At 45.5% G+C, this 25,226-nt stretch overlaps 1 protein-coding gene across 1 annotated transcript; it reads left to right on the plus strand.

Moving 5' to 3' along the window:
* Positions 1-21,328: 21,328 nt before the first annotated feature.
* Positions 21,329-24,876, plus strand: LOC146833850 (regulator of G protein signaling 16-like). The gene is made up of 5 exons (XM_085601750.1): positions 21,329-21,520; positions 22,946-23,047; positions 23,168-23,229; positions 24,080-24,246; positions 24,539-24,876. The coding sequence occupies exons 1-5, from the start codon at positions 21,474-21,476 to the stop codon at positions 24,728-24,730; spliced, it is 570 nt and encodes a 189-aa protein (XP_085457876.1). The 5' UTR covers positions 21,329-21,473; the 3' UTR covers positions 24,731-24,876.
* The last annotated feature ends 350 nt before the right edge of the window (positions 24,877-25,226 follow it).

Here is a 25,226-nt window from a genome sequence, read left to right on the forward strand (position 1 = left end):
ATCTATGTATCGCTTCCATGTGATGATGTTGTGCTTGTATGGGTTTGTGTCTGGAAAGATGTGTCTATTCTCGAACGAGGCCATGTAAGCAACTCACTTTGGACAACTTTACTTGGGAACAACGAGGACACTCTAATTGCAACACCAAGAACTGCGTCTACCTCATTACATGCCCATGTGGCTTAAAGTATGTCGGCATGACCTCACGTCCCATTAAAGTCCGCATCAGCAAACACAAGAGTACCATCCGTCGCAGACGGACAGCCACGAAACTCACCAACCACTTCCTTGACCATGGGCATACCAGCGAACAACTGGCATGGACCATACTAGAGTCCAGACCCTTCTGGAATGCTCAAGCCTTATTACGCCAGGAACAACGTTGGGTGTTCCGTCTCCGTACTAACACGCAGGGACTCAATGATGAGATACCCTGGGTAGAACTGTAACACACAACTGACACACACTCTCGCTCCGGTGGACACTCCTCATTACACACGAGCGAGTGATAGAATACGCAGGGGGGAACTGTAATCAAGCATGGATATAACTTAGTGGCCTAGAGGATACTATTTAATACACCGATGTATCTTTATGATACTTATGGCCCTCCCTTTAGGATTTTTCTAGGAGTAGGAGCCCGCGGTCCCCTCATTGTTGAGTGCGGGACACACCCTGTCCGGGGTACCTGTACATGCCACCCTTTTTCAGCTATGGTCCTATCCGGGGCACATCTGGGGCCCACAAGCCCTTTAGAATCACTCATGTACAAACCATCCACGAGCAGGGCACTATGTGCGCACTTCGCTTGCTCCCACGTTTTCACTTTACGCATGCGCACACCCCAGGACACACTCGCCCACGCATGAGCAAGACACGGCATGCGCACAGCCCCCGGCCCTCGAACAGGAAGTGGTTCACTCCCCCTTTTTTCCGACGCCTTAAATTGATACCTGCTGGCAACGGACACTATCTCCAGGCAGCCGCTGGCAGTGGGTAGGTGCAGACTGAGCCGGCCCCCGACGCAACCGTGAGTACTCGCAGACAGGATCCTACAGGGACCATCACATATGCGCAGTCTACCCTCACGCAGGGTCCCCTCCCTTAACCTTTTTACGCTCTGTTTGGTCCCTCCAGCAAATAGGGCGCTGGCAGCCTCGGCGGATCCTATGCAGCCCCGTTCAGAAATACGAGGGTAAGGATGGGGGCACCTTGCTCTTCGTTATACCAGTTTCATGTATTTGTACATCTTCACGTTTCTTGGCATATACCTTTTAGTTTTCTAGTGATACTATTACTGAGTGTTCGCTCGCTGTCTGAGCTGTCAGGTCCTGCCACGACCCACCCCCCATTAGTCTAGTGGGTCTGTTACCTGGCGATGTGGTGCGTTCCTATTTCATTTTTCTGCCCGCTATATATAGATTATCTATGCCTGGGCTTTGTCCACGAACATACGTGCCGCTCACTCTGCCACCTATGTTCCCTTTGACTTCAGCTATAATGTTGAGATTTATACAGTCATTTTCTCAATGGGTGTTGGTCCCCGCCCTGCACCCCTCCTCAACACATGGGAGATACTCTACAATTGTATTAGCTGAATGTGCATGAGATTGATGCTGGACGCCTGACACGTCACTCATGTACGTTCTTGTTGACATGGTCACCGGGGTGACCGCACTATCACCATGCGAATGGTATTCGGGGTCACAGACAGGTCTTTGCTGTGCTCTCTCGTGATAACTGTGTGTATATGTACCAGTTCTGTCTAAACCATTCATGTGTGTCTTGTCACCCCTCCCTCCTTCTTTTACCCCCCCTCTTCCCTACCCCTCGCTCTTCTCCCCTCCCGTTTATTTCCCCTACAGGTTACACTAGTTTGGTACGTTCTTTTTGTTCTTGCTGACCAGGTCACTGTACCCCGCAGCCCCGTACCTCTTTTAACCTTTTCTTAGACGTGAGTTACCCTTCCAATCTCTGGCACTCCCGTCCTCACCGTGCACTACCTTTCACTTCTCCACGGTCCTGATGAAACGCCACTGACCCGTCCGGGCATCCCAGGCGTGAAACATGTCGACCTTGTATTAAAGTCACAACAGCACCTTGCGCTGATTAGTGACCCCGTGACCTTCTGGTCTTTTTAATCTGCCAGAGACTCCATATTATTAAAATTCACTTTTTTGGACATCCCTAGGCATTTTTACTCCACACACCTTGCACGCACTCAACCACTTACCTCTCGGATCCACCTCACTGCTTTTTTGCCCACATACCCGCATTCACCTGACGGCTTTTCTCTTTATAAGACCTCCGATAGAGAGACCCTTCGGGGGACCGTCGGGCATTGCAGCGCCGGCCCGACGAGGAGCAACAACAAGCCCAATGATGAAGCAAGACATCCCTCGGGGTGTGTGAGGGCTTACGAGAGGCTACATAGAGTCCTCCCCTTCAGGAGTGGATCCTTGAGACTGGGGAAATTTCTCTTTGCCTCTTTTCATCCCCCCTCTATCCCCCTCTCCCTGTCCCCCTCCTCTTCCCCCCCCCCCCTCTCTTTACACTCTTCCCTCTATCTCCACCTATGTTGAGCAGGTGATCGGCATTTTTGTTTCACCGCCAACAGGGAACAATGTCCTCATTGATTTAACTGTCATGAGTGGAGCACGGACATTGGACCACAACTAGCTCCTGGTCCCCCTCTCCTTTTTTTGACTTAGTACTGTACCTCACCAGGTTTTGGTAATAAATTGCAATTAAATTGTAAACATTTTCTCTCCTCTGCAAAATCACTTATACTATTCTCTCTCACAAAGCAGCCCCTTGTGTAGGGTTTCTTTATGGTGCTGATTTTAATCAGCATTCATCAGTATGGAAGCATATTTAATCCTCTGCCGAAAATCCTCAGTAGAACATTTCTAGAGCTACATATTATCGTGGGCAATTTTTTCTTCTAAATGTAGTTTATGATCTTCAATGGAAATTTGCATGCAATGCTTTACCTATTACTTATTTTGTCACCAAGCAGTATTTTACCCCACGGTCAAAGGAGAGAGGAGAAAAGACAGATGTATATTAAAAAATCTCCTCCTAGACTTAAAGAGTAACATATAGTACTGTGTCTGATGAAATTCTATTAATAAATTGCTTTTTCATTGTAAACAATTTAATTCTTCTCTAGAGAGCCACGGCTAGTGTTCTTTCTCAAGAACAGTCCTTTATCCAAATTTGCCTAAAGTGCTAATCTTTATAAACACTCCTATGTGAAAAGAAGGCATTTGAACTTGTGCAAAAAATCACAGATAATATCTATTTGGAAAAATCCCATAGCCCAATATTTTTCATTATTAGCCTCCTGAGTAGAATTACCATCCTCTGTGCAAATTTGCATATAGTGCTTTGCTTTGGTTCTCATCCCATATATATAATGAAAATGAATGTGTATTGTTTAGTTAGTTAAAACCTTAACAATTTATATATATAATATTATATAATATTCACTGCCCACTGCTAATCTCGTCCCATAATGCGTTGCAGAGCCTTTGGTTGGGATTGTATTTTTACCCATAACTGTGCTTGGGGTGGGACCACCACCGAATCGTCCAGCAAGATGTGCTCTTTGTTTTCAAGGCATCTGCTTGGTTGTCTCCTTAGGCTAGGGAGGATCCCAAAATCATCACCTCTCTCATTGCTTGCTAAAAAATTTTTTTCCCTTTTGTGAAATGACTATATGCATTTTAGCATGTAAAGACAGAGATACTTGTTATTTTACCAAAAGTATATGAGGTCTCTGTTTTATTAATTGGGAGTCCAATGGAGCGAATTCGCGGGTAGTACTCTGCCAACTACATCCACCCTTAGTTAATAGCTGAAGTGGACTGGCCCTGTGCCCCATGTTGGTTGCAGCGGTGGGTGGAAGCAAATTATGAATGACACTTCAGAAGACCAATGGATAAAGTGGTCTGATGGAAAGCCGATGTAAGTAAATGTGCATAGTATATATTTCCATGAACAACAAGAGTTCTTGGCTGGTGTGAGATCTAAAATCACTCAGATAAAATGTGACTGGATCTTCTCCGTATGCATGAGTAAAATCAGTCAGTAGAAAATCTGCCTTCACCGAGACAGTGTTTGTCACGCACTGGGAGTAAATTATTTGGGACAAGCAGCAAGAGAACCAAATTCAAACAGGCAACTATTAATCACAAAACTATTCAGTAAACTAGGTGTTACCACAGTGCTCCATTTTGACAAGACCTCTTTTTTTCCAGTTCTCTTTTTTCATACACAAATCATTGTGCTCAACTCTATTGGCCCAATTGGTTCAAAAGAAGCAAACCGAGACTTGAACCCCAAAAGTACAGCTGGGTGTCAATGAGTGCCTCGGACTGTAAAATTGGGGTGACAAGCAGGTGGATCTCATACCCGTCCCCCTTCTTCCCTTGTCTGGGTTTGTGGGACGTTGGCCTGGTATATGCTGACCACTAATTAAAGTGGGCACCTTGCCCCAGTCCAAACAACCCTTATGGTGATTTAAGAGGTCAAAGATAACCTTAGAAAGCTATCCAAGTGGTAGCTGTGGAGAGCAGCCTTCAGGCTTAGTCTTGAAGGAATGTTAAGCAGCTTGTTTTACCAGAATGTAATCTTATAGTATTGGTTAAATGAAAGGAGAACCAAACAGTAGTTATAAAAATATGTATTTATTAATATAACACTATCTAGTGCAACACAGTATCTCTTACACGGAGATAATCACAAAACACATAATACTTAAGCACAGAAACAACAGTAAATAGCACTAATACACAGTGGGCCCCATGGGGTACCAAACCATATACTAAGAAAGTGGTATAAAAACCACGACTCAAGTCAAGGCAGTGTAGAGAGGACGTAGACTCCCTGGGACCCCAAGGAACCACCCAAGGTGAGTAAATAGGGACCCCAGTGCAGTGTGGGAACACAACCGCGTGCTCCTTACAATTCTATGGAAAAGTCGCGGTTGAAGTCTTAGAATTTAAGGACCCTTCCCAGTGGACTTCGAAGAAACCCAGTGGAAGACAGAAGGTTGGAGAGCCACCCCACCCATAGATACCGATGTACCCAAGTTACCTATCCCAGTGAATCCGGGTGCATAGGTCTGAAGTGGCATCAGAAACCTCCACCGAACCCAATGGAGGACTTTGAAGAAGAGCCGCTGCTGGAAGGAAGAAAAGTGTCCGTTGGAATGCAAAGGTGGATTCTTGTCAAAGAGTACCTGAAAGCAGACGGGACAGAGTCTGGGTCACTCAGGAGTGACCAGCGGCTCGGTAGACGAATGCCCACCGATGTCGGGTGCTTCAGGTGTGTTGAAAGAGTCCTTGACTCTGCAGCTACGGAGACCAGGAGATGTCGTGGATGACCAGCAGTGGGATATGAGCTGTCCCACAAAGGATGCCTCTGGTGTTTTGTGAGTAGGGATCTCTGAGAATAGCACGACTGAACTACTCAGATTCTACTGTTAAATAAGTACCCAACCAACGCTGGCGGGGCCATGTCGCGTAGTTTCTATATACCCTGTACAGGATCTGTGTGTTTGGATAACATAAACTGTGGGATTGGTAGCGGACTGATTCTGTACAGCCCCACCGGATACGTTAGCCTGTTTTGCATCAGCTAGCTCACAGTGCCACTAGAATCTCCTCTTATCGGGGAGAGAATAGTTCTTGGCAACCTCAGAACATGACAACCCTGATCCCTCAGGACCGTGGAAACAATATACTACTTTTCGCTCAGTCACTCGTGCTTACTTAGTTGGCCTCAGAGAGATACACGGAATAAACAGGCTGGGCGTTTCAAAAAGGATTTATTGAACAGTTATTATTCTAGTGTAGAATATATGAGCTGCAACAACCATTAGACAGCAGCAGAGATATATGATTAGCAATACTACAAAAGTAAAGGGATGGTATAGTTCTACCATCTTGAAGAAATCATGAATATATACATGTACATGAAACACATGATAAAAAGTGCAACCTAAAAGTGCTTACTCCTACGATGTCTCCATAACTAGATGTACTTAAATGTACCTAGCATCTGTGTAGGTGTTATGTAGGGGTGGGCGGAATTTGCGAAATTCACTTTCGCAAATTATCGCGAAAATGTTAAAAATCCCTGCAAACACGCGGAAATATCGCGAAGATGCGGAAGTTTTTTTCCCGCCCGTTCGTGGTATTTTCTGCATGGTCGCAGCTCGCCAACTTACCCATGCGGTTGCTCGCGGGTGCGGCCATCATGTTTTCACTTGTCTCGCGGTAAATGATCGCGAGAAGAAAGACGTGATCACGCGACGAATGACGTTACTGCGGGCGCGAACTGTCACGAGACAGCGCAAATGGCTACCAACAATCCAACATCTCGTGGAGAACGCGACCGGATCGGGAAAACTTGTCGGTGAACGCGGGGATTCAGGTAAGGGGATCGCGCGCATGCGAGAATGAATTATTTTACAGCGCGAGCAAGCAAAAAATTTCCGGTAAAATGCGGATTGCGGAAATTTTGACATTTTCGCTTTCTCCGCGGAACGCGAAAATGTCAAATTATCGCAACTTCCGCGAGCGGAACGGAATTTTAGCCCAGGCCTAGTGTTATGTCAAGATTCCCTCTAGGATCTAGTCCACCCCATTACCTGAGAATTAGAGAATATGGGACCCTCGTCCTGGTCTCGAGTTAGACACCCCGCGAGGGATGTTAGACCACTGCTTGCTGGAGTGTCTGCATGCAGGAACCTTAGCGTCTCTGGTTAGTGTGTCAGCCGGGAAGTCACGGTATCCTCTATCTTCCTAAGCAAGATGTGATGTATTTATACCCATAGCTCTCCCTAGGGATCCTACCTTGCTGTGTTACTGTGTCGGCCTAAAGGATGATGTCAGACCTGTACTTTATACAGAGATGTTATACAGGAGATGGTAATCCCACTGTTAGTCCTGCTGTGCATCCAAGAAACCTCATGCATAATATATGAGAATCGAACTAGGGAAAACCTGCGTTCTGGAAGCAGTGTCATATCAGGGTGATAGGTCAGTCCCCAAGAACCGTTATGTATGTAATGTAAGGAAGGATATAGGTGAAAGGATATGATGTTACCTGCTCCTATATAGGGTACCTATACGGAATATAATAAAGGCTGGTACCAGGAGCAGCTGGAACCCCACAAAGCTCGCTTCTCACGGGTGGAATCATACTTCCCAAACCGGTTACTGGTGTGAGGGTATGATTCCAACATGTTTGACACCAAACACTATAGAGTTTGTTTCAGCCGTTTTAGAGTTGGTCATCACATGGTCACATAATGCCACTCTATTTGTCGTTAATGGCTGTTTCACTGACAACCCAGGAGAATGGAATCCGTAGTCTGCAGGGGTGTTCTGCTCATGCAGTGGCACCCTCTCACTTAGAACCAAGCACCCTGCCCTCAGGATTGTAAAGGCCTGCAAGAGGGGTGACTTATAGGTTTTAAGTGCAGTGACCCCTAGATATAGTAAACCTACGTCTTTAGTAAGTGGTGCATGCACCAACATACACAGGCTGCAGTGGCAGGCCTCTAGGTTCCATTTTGCATGGCCTCTCATGGGTGGCATAATACATGCTTCAGCCCAAGGGAGGCCTCTAGTGTACCTATGCCCTGGGTACATGGGTACCATTTACTAGGGACTGACAAGGGTGCCCCAGTATCCAATCTGGAGCATACCTAAGTACATAACCTAACAGTGTAAAGTGAAAGCAGATAGTCCTGATTAGCAGGATCCCAGTCAGACTAGTCAAAAACAGTATCACATTTAGCAAAAGGTGGACGTAACCATAAGAAGCAGATCCTACTTTCCTACAGGGTTGCATTGCTGCTGTGTGTCGGAGCACCAAGTCTGAGGCTCTGACATCTCTCCGACCAGACCACCTGATGACAGACAGTAGTAGCCAGAGGTAAGTGCAGCAGCCAGAGGTCATGGATGAAAACAATGTTACTCAGAAAAACACCTTCTCAATATGCTGAGCATCCCAGACATGCTTGTAAAAAGATTCCACCACAGCGCCTTCGACAGACCAGCAGTCCGTACTCCCCCAGCACCTTGAGACCCTTATGGGTGAGTTGTTGTGCTCTACAAGCCACCTGATTGATTGATTGAGTGTGCGTTAATCAGAGGGCTATAAATATGTGCAGAAAGATAAAATAAAGAGGACTCACCCACCTAAAGTGAGTATTGGTATAGGTGAGTTTAACAACTACACCTGCTTCGCAAGCAATTATTCATGTATAGTTCTTTCTGGAGTGTGTGTAGTTGTTGAACTCCTAACTCAGTCTCCTCAGGGAGTATTGGGTTGCTTTAGAGTATATAAATTAGTATGCATTGCCTCTTAAGAGCTGCCAGAGGGGAGAGATTGGGTGCTGCTGACATCACCACTCACATGAATACTAGAAGGACCTTGATGAGCCTGTTCAGGGAAATATGAACGGGTTAAGTTCAGAGGATGCAAAGGTAATATAGTGTTGAAATGTTTGTTCTTTTGTCGATACTGTACCTCAACTGCAGTTCATCTTCAGTGTGGATTTGTGGCACAGTGTAGGGGTTACTGTTTAGTGTTAGCGATGAAAGTGTAGTGATACAGTAAATTGGTGCTATGTGTTCATAGTCAAGTGGTGTACGGTGGGAGTGTTGTGGCATTGGATTCATTTTCTTAGTGGTATGTAATAATGTGGCATTAGGTGTAGTGCACCCTGAGGCCTTTGTTTATGATCATTGCATCACTTTTGTGTGATGCTGAGGCAGTGTTATCAATACGCCACACTGAGCCCAATTTACAAAGTGACACATCTAGGCAGATGTGTCACTTTGTAAAGGCATGCGCTACATTATACCTGCTTTAGGTATAATATATGCAGGGTGGGCGTTCCCCCATAAAAACACCTCGTAGAAGTGGCACAGTGAAAAATATGACATTTCTCCATGCCACTTCTATGACTTGACTTCGTCAAAATCCTTATGCCTGCTTCAAGCATTTGTCAGGATTGACACAGGTCTTTTCACATGGGACTCGCCCATGGGCTATGACACATTGCTGGAGTTGCGTCAGTTTTCTGACACGCTCCAGCAATGCATCATTTTTGCACCACCAGATACGTCAGAATCACTGACGTATATTTGTAAATCCTTGCGCCATGGAGTGCCATATTGTAAATACAGCGCCTCAATGGTGTCGTAAGGAGGGCGCTATGAAAAGTGACGCATCGCTGTTGTTGTGTAGTGATGCTTCACTTTTCATAAATGAGGCCCCGAATGTGGGAATGTGGTTAAGGGAGGTGGAAGCATAGGGGTTGGATTTGGCAGTGTGGATCACACTGTGGTTCTCTTAGATCGGGTTAATGTGCAAAGATGGAGTGTGGCAGAGTGGTGGTGATCAGTGAATGCCTGGTACTGTGAGGAGATTTTGTTGTGGCTGGAGTTAATTTCATGTTGAGCTTGATAGGGTGCTGCTATTGGGTTGCCTGATTAGTGCTGTGGGTAGAGGGGTGCCCACAGGGTGGTTTTGTTGGGATGTTCTGTAGAGGTGAGGTTGTTACTGACATGAGATGTTTGTTATTATGGTTGTGTACCTTAGTAGTCCAGAGGCATAAGGTTGTACTACAGTGCTGTTGTGGTTGAATGGTGCTGGGTGGATGTGTGGTCGACAGAGATGGTAGGATATTTGTTTTGGTGCTGCAGTGTAAGGATGGTGGATGGCAATGATGTACTTTCAGGTGGTCGTATAAGTATACCCTGGGTTGTTCAGTAGGATTATGTGGCTGTGTCAAGGTGCTGAATGGTAGTGTGCTGCAGTGAGGTTTTTTTGTAGTGATGGAAAATATCGGTTCGTTAATAATTAAGCATCCACATAGTGAAAGATTAGGTTTCAACAAGAAGTCATTTTTAGGTCTCGCCTAGCTATTGCGTTTACGCAATCACTATGCGAGACTCTAGTAAGTGGGGGATTTCAAAGTGCTCCCAAAAGTGGATTGCATGGCGAGCACGCGCACAATCACGTGCATCGTGCCGCCATGCAATCCGTTTGGGGAAGCGCTTCAGCCCACTGGCGCGTGCACGTGTAGCCACAGCCTCGACATCCGACTTCAAAGGGTCCGCTCCCCCGCCTGGAAGGCGCTCCCCCACCACAACATGCTTTGTCGGTCTTTTTTTATTGTCTCTTAGTACGTCCCTTTTCTGTCACTATCAATGCCTCTTTCTCGAGCTCTTTCATTTTCCCATTCTCTCCAGTTCACTTTCACTTTCACTGTCTCACTAGCCCTTCTGGAGACACCCTCTTCATAACCTTGTGCCTGTGAGGCGATGAGCCCCCCCCCGCATCTCTCCAACCCTCTCTCCCTAGTTATTTCTCCGTTCTCTACTTGTTTTTTTTTTGCTGACATTGTTGCTTGGGTGGTACTGTATAATAAGGGGGCACTCAATATTCCAACCGCATCTGGGTAAAGTAACAATCACAAAAAACAGAGTGATGCGAAGGAACAGATCAAAATGATATTTCTTTCAAGAAAATATGAAGGGTACCACAAATTACTCCTTCATAACAAGTTACTTGTATATTGAAATAAATCATCTATTAGTCATGTCATTGTTTGGACACAGTTTCACTTGATAAATTTCTTTTTATCGACATATCAAATACAATTTCAGATATTCATTTCGAAAAACAAAGGACATCAATCCATTCCTTATTCCCCTACAGGAAAAAATAATGATGGATGTAACCACTATTATCATGAACATTCCATTGTTATAAGAAGCCCCATGCAATAGTACTGGGGGGGGGGGGGGGGGGAAACAGTTACACCCCTATCACAATATGTTAGTACTATGTATCTTGATTCAACAAAAATTTAAATTCTTCCAGGGCTCTTAGAATTAAACAGTAGTCAACGCGTTTCAGCCCAACTTGCTTGTGGGCCCTGTTGCTTGGGTGGTGCACGTCTACAGCCCAGAGTAGGAAGTATGTGTAAGGTTCGATATGCAGTGTATGTTGGCAGGATACATATTTAGGTAGCACGGAGCAAGCGTCGTGGGGCGCTTCACGCCGCCTAGAAGCCACGAGCATCTGTTTAGTGTGCTGGGGGTGCTATTTGCGTGCTGGCATGCAGACAGCACGGTGCCCAGATGGGATATTACTGTCTGCAGACTAGTAGTGTCATCGGTGCAGAGCGTGGACGATGGCTGTGTGTACGATCACATAGAGGTGCTCTGAGGGCACGTAGCACGTGGCGTGTCTGGTTGCTATTTGCACTATATCATGCAGGCAGTGTGGTGCCCAGCTGTTTGTGTAATGCAGGTCTGCAGCCAAAAATAGGGGCATGCCAGAGAGGAGTGTGTGTGGTTTTTCTTTTGTATAAGGCGTTTGCTACCCGGGCTAGGGGGAACTCACAGGTTACTGTGTACAAGGATTGACACCACCCCAGACAACCACTCCCCATCGCCCCCACCCCGTAATCTTCTTCTGTCGCATCCCTCGGTATGTTCCAAAGGGAGCCCTTAACACCTCACAGAGTCCCACCGACTCGCCCAGACTGATGATTTCAGGGACTGGCAACTGACGGGGCTAGAAGGCCACCTTTATGATTAAACCTACCAAAGGTTGCCTGTCAACCGGTTTTATATAGCACCAATTACCGTACTTGAGTTGTTCTATGCGTTAAAAATAGCATATGTTAAAATCGGCTAGTTTACGTGCTTTACGAACAACTGAAAGGATAAATGTGAGCGTTTACTATGTGCATACGGACCCCGAGAGCCCGGCGGCGTTCCTGTATATTCGCCTGGCCCTTGCATGCAGTCCAGCCTGGGCTCAAATGCCCCCAAAAGGCTCAAGATGGAAGCGGCCGAGCGAATCCAGTCACCCGCTGCCACCCAGGAATGCTGCGAATTGGCAATCACACTGAAGGCCTGCTAGGCAATCAATGTCTCGCTCAGAAGCACCCATAAAACGCGGCTGTGGGGAATTGTCTTCCTAAAAGGCCTGCTGGTTTCTCAACAATGCGCCGGAGCAGTCAATAACTGGCCAGGAGAGGACTGCAGGCTAAAATCACGGAGCAGGCCTCGGTGTTTGTAAAGGTGGGTTGTTTTCGTGCTTCTAAACGTGGGTCGTTTTTTCTTACCACCATTGTTTTCAGTGTATTTGTGTCTAGATTTTTGTAGATGTCAGTAAATGCATGCAGATAAATATTATAGTTGTGTGTGTGTGTAGATATATGTATGATTATTTATAATTTATAGCATGGATGGAAGAATGTTAAATATATATGCAGCTTATGTGTAACTTATATTCATGTATACATCTTGTTTATATATAGAGACATGAGGGGGCCTGCATCTTACTTTTAAGCCGGGTCTCAAGGGGGTTAGTGCAGTATTGGTTCCACTAGAGGAATTTGTCCTCACCTTGGGTACAAATCTTGGCGGGTCTACTCAGCCTCTCATCCTCCCAAGGTAGATAGATACAAGTATACCATTGAGTAGACTTAACATTAAACAGTTACAGGTCCAGAAGACCTCACAGGGTGGACAAATGATTTATGGATTCCGGTGAAGAAGACACACTCTCATATTTAACAAGCATTAAAAATGCAATAGGTCTCGCCTTTGATTAAGTTAAAGCCATTTGCTTTGCTATACAATACCATTAGCAAATCAAATGGCTTTAACTTAATCAAAGGCAAGACCTATTGCATTTTCAATGCTTATTTTAATTGTTCACATTTTTTGCAGCACAGTTGTCTAATCTACCGATCCATCCCAGATCAGTAAATTACAAAAATAAATAGTCACGATGAAGCTTTTGTGAGCATTCATGCAATGTGAACATTAGCAAAGTGAATAGGTCAATAAAGCGCGATCTATCGACCTTGCCAATGCTTGTTTATATGGGCGCCCTTCTCAATCTCTGCCTAACCCCTGCTCGAACCTTTAACCCCAATAAAGAGCGTGTGAGTGCACGACTGGACCATTGTTAGACAGATGTCGCCTTACTGGCCCCTCCTCACACTCCATCTTCCCAGCAACACAAACACAACTCTAACTGTGGACCTTCAAAAGTTTAAAGTCCTTGCTCTGTTTTATTCAACAAGCCCTATATGCTATTGCGTCACAGCATGTATGACGCAGAGTACATCACTGTAATTAGGGGAGGATGTAAAACGTGTAATTCTGCGTAGCGTAATCATGTGGTATTACCCAAACATTTTGTGAGTTTATGCAGAATTACACAAGAAGAGTAATTCTGCCTTCAACACTCTTTTCTTAGTGCCAATATGCCCCCTCGCGTCTAAAATGGACGCAAAGATGCATGTTGTGCTAGGAAATACAGCTAAATGCAAAAAAAATGAATAAACGTGCACTTGGGATAGAATTTTCCCCCAACTTACTACTGTCATTTAGTGCTAGATTCTTCACACAAAATGCAGCCTTGCGTCCAAAATGGAAGTGAGGATGTATTTTGCGCTAAGGAAATAGGGCCAACTGCAACAAAAAAAGATCACCAGAGAGAACGGCCTCTTGTGCTTGCTAAATGTGCACTCTCTGTATGTTTTTATTCCTCCAAATTATTCTTAATTATGCGAGCACGCTTAATTGTGATATTTTTGGTAATTCCGCGTCAAAGGGTAATGCAGTATTATCGGAATTACTCCGACATAATTGAAATTCCGCCCATGCCTAATAGTAACAGTGGCGGCTCCTCAACTATGGCGGAGGAGCGTCGCCCCACTGCATTTAAGCAGTGCGAAGAAAAAGCATTAAATGATAATAACCTTAAGTTATTATCATTTAATGCATCCTGCTGCTTTTGCCGGTGGGCAGGTGGGCGCGGCTGCTCTCGGATAAGGGCAGGGGAGGAGTGCTTTGCCCACTCCTAAGTGCACAATGACTGTTTGCTCAGCCCTCTCGGGCCGCTCAAACCAGTCATGCGCACTTTCTCCGTTCTCCAATACAGCCTGCATGGAGAACAAACCCAGGCCCCATTCCCTGGTTGAGCGTCCAACCAGAACTCCCAAAACCACAATCACAATGCTGCATTGCAGCGTTGTGATTAGTCAGTGGGGCCTGGCAGTGCTTCTCTCCAAGATGGAGGAAAGCAGGAGCAGAGATTCTGGACCTGGCGCAAAGGTAATTTTTTTTTATTTTTTTTATGCGCGACCCCAGCGCGGACACCGGCGCGACCTGCCCAGCCCACCATCCGAGAGCCATGCCGGCCTCCGCTGAATAGTAATGCAACAAGGATTGACCTATGATAGGTTTTCAGCTATGAAAATGTCACCTGCAAGGATTTATGTACTCTGCGCGATCTTCATACTATGTTGCATACGCCTTTCACGGACATTGTAGAGTAAGGAGTGTAATGTTCTGTGCAAGTGACTGGCAGTATTTTTACTTGTAGACATTTTGGGAATTGTGGTCTTGTTATATTTTTTGTGGCTTTCTTAACATGTTTCATGTTAAAGGGCCCAGCAATATCATGACACTAGACAAGCGGGCACCAGGTGGTAGTGACCCTCATCTGAACTCCAAGAAGAAGCAAACAGAAGATGGACTTTGGATGTCAAATGTCCCTCACAGAATTGTATGATTTAGAGGCTTTTTGTAGCGTTCAAAACCAGAGGTTCTGCAGTCAGCATTATCATGAGAAACGAATGATACATTTTGAATGTACACAGCGACACTCAGTGGTGGATGGGCATTCGTTCAGGACGTACACAGATCGGACGACGATCGTTTCCCCTTCCTAGTGTCACGCTGAAAGGTAAACGATTTCCTTTATTTAGGCATTTTATTGGCAATTGATGCACAAGTGTGCCATTTTATAGAGTGAAATATGCTGAGCTCACGATTAATTGCAGCATGATCGTATGCCAGGTACAGTAGACTTCTAATAGAAACATGCATTGGCAAAGTCAATGAGCTGTTGTCTTTGCCAATGTCTTTTAGTAGTTGTAGAGCAGCGTAACTAAACGTTTGTTTTTAATAGGTGCTATAAAAGTTATTAAAATAACGCTAGGACGTGGGAAAGAAAAAGACGGTTATATCACGGTTTTAAATATTTTTTAGCAATGCTGCACAGCAGCCACGCTGCTATGCAACATTGCTAAAGGACATTAGCAAAGCCAATAGCTCTCACATAAGCAGAACCTATTGGCTTTGTCAATGCTTGTATTAAATGAAGGCAAGAGCTCTGACAGGTTATACTCACATGCAACTGGCAATAACATTTGAGGTTAAAGACCATGCTGCAAAGAACTTCAGAAATTTAAATGGAATATTGTAAATATTTTAAAGCGCCTAGAAGCAACATTAAAATGAATGTTATAACTTTTATTTGCTAGTAGCCAGAAAATTAAAATACCCCCCCCCCCCCACACACACACTTCAAGCCAAAGCTCTTATGGCACCAAGCAAATGAAGCAAGTCATCACATCCCTCCCCTCATCTATTAATTCATCCTTTCATCCTTCCATCCACCTGCTGATATCTACCATTTCACTGTTACATTCTGTCATCCATTCCTTCTTTCATCCATTATTCAATCTTTCATCATTCCATCCATCCACCCATATCCAAACCTATCCACCCATCTCCAAACCTATTCATCAAATCTAACCATCCATCTATCGATCTATCCATCATCTGCCCTTTCACTCATCTGTCTGTTCTCCCTTTCTGTTCATTCATTCATTCATCCACCCATCCTTTTTCTCATCCAGCCACCATTTCACTCCATCCTTCCATCCATCCATCCATCCATCCAACCACCCAATCATCCATCCATCCATCTATCCAGTCTCCCTTTCCCTCATCCATCCATCCATCCACTCTTTCACTCAGCCATCTCTGCTTTTACTCATCCATCTGCCCTTCCACCCATCCATCCACTGACCCATCTATCTATTTACTCTTTCACTCACTCATCCATCCATCCTTTCACTCTCTCATCCATCCACATGTCCACACTTCTGTCCATCCATTCACCCACCCTTTCACTCATCCATCTTTTATGAGTCCATCCATCCACCCTTTCATCCATAATCCATCTTTTCATCCATACATTCATTCTTTCACCCAGCAATCCTTGCTCTATTCCATCCATTCTTTCACTTATCCAACCCTACTTTTGCTCATCCATACATCCACCCTTTCACTCCATCCATTCATCCCTCATTCATTTCATCTATTCGAGCCATCTGTTTATCCTTTTTTCTTCTCTTCCCACTCATTCATACTTTTACTCTGCCATCCATCCTTTCAGTCACTCATCTATCCATCCCCATCCATCATTTCTCTTTTCATCCATCCATCCACCCTTTCACTCATCCATTCATCCACCCATCCTCCCTTTCACTCATCCACCCATCCTTTCGCTCATCCACCCATCCTTTCGCTCATCCATCCATCCATTCACTCCATCCATCCATTCAACATCTCACTCCATCCATCTGTTGATCCTCTCTTTCACTTATCCCATCTATCCATTGTTTCACTCAGCCATTCATCATTTCATGCATCCATCCACCCTTTCACCTACCCTCTCTTTCACTCTTAAATTCTTGAATACATCTGAACACCCTTTCATCCACCTTACTTTTACTCATCCATCCATCCATTCTTTAACTCATCCATTCTTACATCTACCCTTTCACTCATTCATCCATTTGCTCATCCATCGTTTAACGGACTCACTCATCCATCCTTCCACTCACACATCCATCTATTCTTTCACTCAGTCACCTTTGTCTGCCAAGGGGCATACAGATGGCTCATCAACAACGTCATTCTCGCTGTAGCTGCTAATGTTGGAGGTTCATGATTCCCCAGCCCCTATACTTTCATTCATTCATCCATCCTTTCGCTCATCTATCCATTTTTTATGCATCCATCCACATTTTCATCCACCCTCCCTTTCACTCATCCATCCATTCTTTCAAGCATCTATCCACTCTTTCATCTACCATCGCTTTCACTTATCCATTCATTCTTTCACTCATCCATCTACTCATCCATCCCTTCACTCACACTTCAATCCACTATTCACTCACACATCCATCCATCATCTCACTCACTCCCTTTTGTCTGATAAGTTGCAGACAGAAGATGTCTATCAAGAACTTCATTCCCACTGTAGGTGCAAAGGTTGAGGGTTCACGATGCCCCAGTATCCATCCTGTCTCTCATCCATCAATCCAGTCTTTCGCTCATCCATCTGCCCACCCTTTCACTCTATCCATCCATCCACCTTTTCACTTCATCCATCCATCCATCCAGCCATCCGTCCATCCAATCTTTCACTAACCTATCCATATTTTGAGTCACTCCTCCAGCCATCCTTTCCCTCATTATCCATCCACCCTTTCACACACTCATTCATCTTTCCACCCTTTTGTCCATCCATTCACCCTCCCTTTCATTCACCCATCCTTATTTTCACTTATCTATCCACCCATAATTTCATCCATCCTTCAATCCATCCTCCCTTTCACTCATCAATCCATTCTTTCACTCATCTATCCTTACATACATCCTTTCAATCACTCATTCATCCATCCATTGCTTTTACTCAACCATCCATCCACCCTTTCACTCACACATCCATCCACCCTTTTACTCACTCACTTATTCACTCACTGACCTTTTCACCTTATTTATTAGCCTTTTTCTGCCAAATTGTAGACAGAAGAGGCCCGTCAATGAATCCACCCCCGCTGTAGCTGCTAAAGTTCAGGGTTAATGACGCCCCGGAATCCATCCTTTCGCTCATCCATCTATCCACCCTTTCATCCCATCAATCCATCCACCTTTTTCATCCTTCCATTCATCCATCCATCAAATCAAATTAAACAGGATTTGTAAAGCACTGCTGTTCACCTGCAAGGGTATCCAGGTGCTGAGAGCTGTGCTTCTTAGGTGGAATCAGTTGAACAACCAGGTCTTGAGTCCCTCTCTGAATTCCTGAAGAGAGGGTGAGGCCCAGAGGGGGAGGCTGTTCCAGGACTCTGTGGTGAGGTAAGAGAAGAAGGGTCCTCTACTGTTGCTTTGGTGGATGGGGTGGGTGTGAGCGAGGGAGAGGGAGCAGGAGCGCAGTTATCTGGAGGATTGGTGGAAGCTCAGTCCGTGGTTGATGTATGCTTGTCCTTGATTGTGCAGGGCTTTGTAGGTGTGGGTCAGCATCTTGAATTGACATCTCTTGTGAACAGGGAGCCAGTGGATTTTCTTGAGGTGTTTGGTGATGTGGGTAAATTTGGGGAGGATGAGTCTGACCTCTGTTTTCTGTGCAGTCTGAATTCCCTTTAGGAGGTGAGTGGTAATGTCTATGTAGAGTGCCTTGCTGTTATCTAAGCGATAAGTTGCTTGAGTGATGGTACTTCTGGTGTTCACTGGGATCTATTTGACGTTCTTCTGGAGAATGCAAGGAGTGAGGAAGCAGGCAGAGGAGACTGCATTGATCTGATTTTTCATAGTGAGTTTGCTGTCCAAGATAATGCAGAGGTGCCACCCGTGGTCTGTGGGATGGGTAAAGGTCCTAGTTCAGTGAGCCACCAGGAGTAATTCCGCGGGTAGGAGTTGTTCCTGAAAATCAGTACTTCTGTTTTGTCTGTGTTGAGTTTGAGGCAGTTTCTTTGCATCCAGTCTGCGACGCTGGTCATGCACAGACATTGGGGTGGATGGGTCTTCTGATAGAGAAAGGAAGAGCTGGGTGTCTTCTGCGTAGGATATCATGTTCAGCCCATGGGTTCTGACGATGTTGGCCAAGGGAGTAATGTAGGCGCTGAACAGCGTAGGGCTGAGGGACGAGCCATGAGGGATGCCGCAAAAAATATTCTTGGGTTCCGAGGTGAAAGGGGGTAGGCAGATCCTTAGGGTTCTTCCGGTGAGGAAGGATGCAATCCGTTTGAGGGTGTTCTCTTTGATTCCGATCTGATGAAGTTTCATTATCAGGGTGTGGTGGGACACAGTGTCGAAGGCTGCTGAGAGGTCCATCCATCCATTCTTTCACTCAACCATCCATACTTTCAGTCATTCATCCATCCATCCTTTCTCTCATCATCCATCCACCCTTTCACTCATTTATCCTTCCACCCTTTCATCCACCCTCTTTCATTCATCCATCCTTATTTTCACTTATACATCCATCCATCCACCAATCCATCCATCCACCCTTCCTCCCTCTCACTCATCTATCCATTTATGCGCTCATGTATCCTTACATCCATCCTTTCACTAATTCATCCATCTATGTACCAATCCATCCTTTCACTCACCCATCCATCCACTCTTTCACTCACACACCCATCTGCCCTTTCACTCACACTCATCCACTCACCTTTTCACGTTATTTATGAGCCTTTGTCGGCTGAGTTGCAGACAGAAGAGGTCCTTCAATAACTCCACCCCTGCTGCAGCTGCTAAAGCCAGGCGTAGGGGGCTCACGATGCCCCTGTTTATTTGTGCCTTGTAGAGTTATCATTGTAGTCTGGAAGACTGGAAATAGTGCAGAAACATGTACACTTGGACACAGTCTTTAACCGCAGTTCAAATTGGCAGTACATGCAAAGATAGCTCGCAAGAGGTTAGAGGCTGGGGCGGGCGCTTGAGGTGGGCAGCATTTGTCTAATGTGAACTACAGATGTTGTTGCATTATCTCGACTACACCCGCTCTTATACTTCACAGATTGTGTAAGCTAGTTGCACCTGGGTGAATGGTGGATAAATCTGATGGTTGGATGTTGAGGCAAACTGCACATGTACAATATACACCTGGACGTGCGTATATTGAAAAGAAAAGTTATGGAGCTGGGTTTAAAATCATTGTAAAAATGCTTTATAGGAACTGATTCTGTGATGCGCTGCATGCTTTATTTCAAGAAAGCTCAGAGTGAAAGTGCGCTCTCTGCTGGCAATTATATGTCAGTGCACTGTGGGTTATGTCAGCTTTTCGTTCTCAAGGGCTTTTTTTTTTGCGGATTTAAATAGCCGCACTCGACCCGAAGGTATTGGTGTGCTTTACATGAGCATCAGTTACCTTACACAAGGACACATTCATTTTCGTAGGCACAGGGATTTGACGCAAACTTGGCGCAAGGGGCTTGTAAATCTGTCCCTAAGTGATTTGCACAGAATCACACGATGTTGAGCCAACACCAAGACTCGAACCTCGTTCCCCAGCTCTAGCCATCAGGCTACATCCTCTCAGTGGCTTTACAAAATAAAAGCCACTGAGTGAGTCTGACAATAAAGCAGTGTTTACTCCTTACGTAGGCAAGCTGGGATGACATTGCAGCCCTTTGTAACAGCTCAGCCGTAGGGTTTTAAGATTTTACCAGCATCTCAGCACTGATCTGCATTGAATGCCGTTTCTCCTGAGAAGGGTCCTGCTCTATCCGTCCTCGGGTAAGGAAGGGTTGGGGTAGAGAGTGACGCATATCCAACTCTGGATATAGGACAGCAGCTTCCTGTCCAGGCTGCTCCACTGGATGAACGTTGAGTTTGTGTAATGGTCAAAGCGGCCGACGTTGGACCTGGAGAACCAGGTTCTTGTCTTGGCGTTGCTCAACGTCTTCTAATTCAGGGCAAATCGCTTAAACTCCATTTGCCCAAAAAAATGGAATGTGCAGTGTAACCGATGCTCATTATGGGGCATATTATCAAGCCAGGCGATAAAATTATAAAATAATGGGCTTAATAATATGCTCTATAGAATTCCAATTGAAGCCCATGTTAAATGTGAAGGACATCTAACATGGACTTCAATTGGAATTCCATAGAGCATATCATCAAGCCCATTATCGCCGTTTTAGCGGCAGTTTTCTGCCGCTAAAGCGGCGATACTTTTATCGCCTGGCTTGATAATATGCCCCATAATGCGCTCAGGTACCTCCGTGTCGAGTTTGCGCTTTATGAAACCACAAAACATGTGGTTAGTGACGTTGTATATTACGCCTCTAACAAGCCACATTTTCACCCATGACACTAAAGATGCGTAGAAACAGGAGGGAAAGTGTCCTTCTTCGCACCACTGTACAGGCCGGTCCAGCCTCTCCCGAGCCCTGCGTTTGACTGATGTCCATGGAAGCCGCACTGCTTCTCCCCCGCTCCCTGTCCAGTACTTCCAGCTCTGACAGCAGAACAGGCAACACAGAGCATCACACATCTGCCTCCTGTAGGACGCAGAGCCGTGGCCAGGCCTCTCATTGGCTGCAGTGTAGGATGGCCCCGCCTGCCCACACCGAATATAAATAGGAGCAGCCTGCGCCACTGGCAGACAGCTCTGAGTATTCGTGCGCGGGTTTTGGAGGGTCTGTCATTCTCCAGACAGCGGTCCTAGAAGAATCCCGATTTGCAGCGAGCAGAGCTCAGAGAACAGTAACTAGTTGCTCCAGCCTCCTACGAACACACCATCCTTCCTGGAACACGCCCGGCGCCATGTGCAAGGACAGTCTGACCACGCTGCCCTCCATCTGCATCGAGAGGTAAGACTCCGAGAGAGTCGAGGCGCTGTGGAAGGGACACTGCAGCCCTGCAGAGTGACTGCACAAGGTTCAAGTTGCAGTAAGAAATGCGACCATTTTTGGGCGGCAGAAAGGGAGCTATTCTTTTCGTTCACTTGACGTGAAACCCAGTGGCGTAGCAGGGTAAGACGGGCCCCGCCACTGCTCCCAATTTTGAAAGCAAAAAATGTCTTAATTTAGGCAGTCACCCACCTGAAATTAACTGTGCTGAAATAGAAGTCACTAGGAGAATAGATTCTTCCGATTATATTTTTACATTACCCACTTTCCTTTTCTAAAATGTTGGCTTTTATGGTTCATACTAGTGCAAGTTGAGCCTGTTTTACCCCTTTAGCTGTACTATTCTTGCCTTTGTGCAGCTACCTGGTGATGCCCATGTGGCTAGGTCTGTGCTATGCAAATATCTTTCATAAGTCAACATACCTGTTCTTTCCTGTCTTTTACTCACTATTGTCATACACAGTTTGACTAAATGAGTCTTCCCAGGGCCACAGCGTCCAGACTGCATTGAGTGGTTACCTGAGTACCCTGATGGCACCGGGGCATCTAGTAACGTTACCGCTGGCACATTTAATGCATGAGGGGCGCACCTGGGCTCTGTGTGAATCCTGAGGTGATGCTGAACGATAGGCGGGTCTCCAGAGCGAGGGGCTCAGGAAGAGATCACTGCAGACATTCCAGTGCAGAGAGATGCGCTTCTGCGCTGCACCAGAGAAGCATGCACAAGAATGGATTTAGCGGTTCCTCATACTGATCTAAGATGCAATTTAAGTTTCAATTCTATCCGAGGCGCAGGATTTTAGGTGGGCTTTGAGCAGTGGTGAGATATGCTGTTTGTAAAAAACAAGGAAAAGAAGATCTGGCATATAGCTCCAGGTCTAAGCAATACACCAAGATAAGAGATCATTATTAATGTGATACTGGAGAAGGGGGGAGGGAGGGTCCATCCCCCATCTCTCAGATAAAACTATGGATTATGAGGGGCCTCGCACTGGGCTCTGAAAAGCAACAATAATATGCTGATTCTGCATTTAAATTCTAGGGAAGAAATGAATCTGTCTTTCTTCTGTAATCGAGATAAAAGCAGGGGTCAACAGTGCCATCTCAGGCCTTTATCCTTTCAAGGTTGCTACAGAGTATCATTAGAGTGCCAGGGACAACTTTTGTAGAGAGCGTTCAAAAGAAGCAAAAACAAGCAAGAGCACAAAAAAGATGTAATTGTAAAAAAGTAACTGGGTAGGGAAGACTGCCTCTGTATCTTTTTCCAAAATTACTTGTATATTTTATTAACTTGCACCCTTGAAGGGAGGCATGTAATTGAAATTCACCGTCAAGGTTCTTAGCCGGTCTTCAAAAGTAACAAATTTCTCTTCTTTTCTCTTTCAGGGTTAAAGAGCTCGGGGCCCGCCTTGGAGTCCTGCTTCAGAAACCAGATGCAACGTTTCAACCTAGAAGATGCAGCCAGAGCAAGCCAGGAAACAAACACAGGTATATTTGAAGGCCCCATTTGTCACCGACCCTTCACAAAGGCTGTTGTTCTCCCTGTGTTTACGGTAATACCCTTTCTGGTCCTTGCCTGTCCTAAAGCTCTTTCTGTTCCTTCTCCAGACTCTGCCTGGAAGATGTGGTGAGATGGAGGGTCTCGTTCGACAATCTGCTCAGTAGTAAAGGTGAGTGTCAGTCACTCTGAGAATGGACAGGCGGGCTGTGGCTAGGCAGGATGAAAATGTGATGGGGATCAGTGGGGAAATTCTGGCAACAAACCACGGCAGAGTGGGCGATGCTGAAGATTGATAGATGGATCATGGCTGACTTTCAGTGGAAGCTGATGTAAATGGGTAGATGGAACTCAGCTGGGTAGGTTGGGAGAAGGTGCAGCGATAGACAAGCGAACAATGCCTTGGTGGAAGAGGAGGGGAATGTAACATATTATCCATGTGTATGCTCCATAGCAAATAGGTGGGGATAAAGTTGTAAGTAAAAAGACAGACTGTAGATTGGAAGGCAGTTGCTAGAAGGGGTGGCTATATGTGGCAGTGGATGGAGCAATTGTTGTTAGGACATTTGTTACATGATTAAATCAAAGAGTGGTTTAGTGGCATGCGAGGGATATGTGTGGCTTCTCTATGGGCTACGGCTGGAATGGTCATGCATGCAGATGAACAATGGTTTATTGTGCCTGTTAGTGGATGGACCAAGTCTGAACACAGTACATATGAATAAATGTAGATAGAAGGGATGATCAGTTATACTATCTGGGGGAAACCAAAGAATAAAACAAGGGGCCACGGGTTAAACCATATGATGATTAATAAACTATTTGGGAAAAGCTGTATTTCAAATGAGCCCTGATGTGATAAACCACAGGTTGAAATATGGAATCAAGAACAATTGTTAGGATGATGTACACAAGTGTTAGGATAAGGTGTTGGATGATGTTGAACTTTGTCAATGCTACTACCCTTTGTTGATCGGTGCTCTTCCTTTGTGACCTTTTCCTTTCTAACTTTCTTCGTGCAGACGGTCTTGCTGCATTCTGGTCCTTCCTGAAGACCGAGTTCAGCGATGAGAACCTGGAGTTCTGGCTGGCCTGCGAGAAGTACAAGAAGATCCGCTCCGCTGCCAAACTGTCCTCCAAAGCCCACAAGATCTACGAGCAGTTTATCCAGAACGAAGCCTCCAGAGAGGTGAGTTGGAGCCCGATTAACCAGATTGTTCCCCTGATTATAGGGGTTTCCTTTGTTCAAGAAGAATTTTTTGACTTTCGAAACAACAGGGCAGGAGGGCATTACTGATCTTCTATTACTATCTCAACAAAAAATGAGGGGGTAAGTCTGTGTGTCCCAGACAGAAGACTCGAGTTATGATGAGTTGGGGTTAGAAACGGGATCTCTTTGATGCAAGTCTAGGGGGAACTGAGCCAGAACAATTAAGGCCAATTCATTTTTTTTACTAACCTGCTGTCTCCCATCCTTCCAGGTGAATATCGACCACCAGACGAAGGAACTCACTCAACTCCAGTTGGCACATGCAACCCACAACTGCTTTGACGTGGCCCAGGAGAAGACCTGGGTCCTCATGGAGAAGGACAGCTACCCCAGGTTCCTGAGATCCACCCTCTACCAAGACCTTCTGAATATTGCCTCTCACCGTGGGGGTGACCAGCACTAGCATGCATGAACTTTGTTCTGATTGTAGGAATGTGACTTTGGCAAATAACTGGGGCGCAACGTATCTGTCCCCTTAGAATCAGACACCTGAGGATCTGGAAGAGAATGTCCCAGAAATAGTCTCTTCAAGGACTTGTCATGTGGACTTTGGTGCGGAAAGCTTCCTCTGGAAAGAATTCTCAGGATAAACTGGACATTGCAGTATTTATGGGGAGTTGGCTATGCTTATAATGCCTGCTTGTTCACCATGAGGCAGATGTCTCAGGAGGGTATACAGCTGTAATATGTTTTACTCAGCTCTGCCGTTAACTGCAAGGGTATTTATGGTCAGGGGTGTAAGATGGCACACAGTAATGCATGAGCAAATTCTGTGTGTACATGTATTAGTAGCTGTGGGAATATGAGATAAAGAGTGTCAATGGTGTTAATTTACCTTTGTGACCGAATCCACAAGAGTGGGTTTTCAAGAGACATGCACAAGCACACGTACCTGCAGG

This window comes from Triturus cristatus, chromosome 4_2 (genome assembly GCF_964204655.1).
Source record: "Triturus cristatus chromosome 4_2, aTriCri1.1, whole genome shotgun sequence".
Lineage (NCBI taxonomy): Eukaryota > Metazoa > Chordata > Amphibia > Caudata > Salamandridae > Triturus > Triturus cristatus.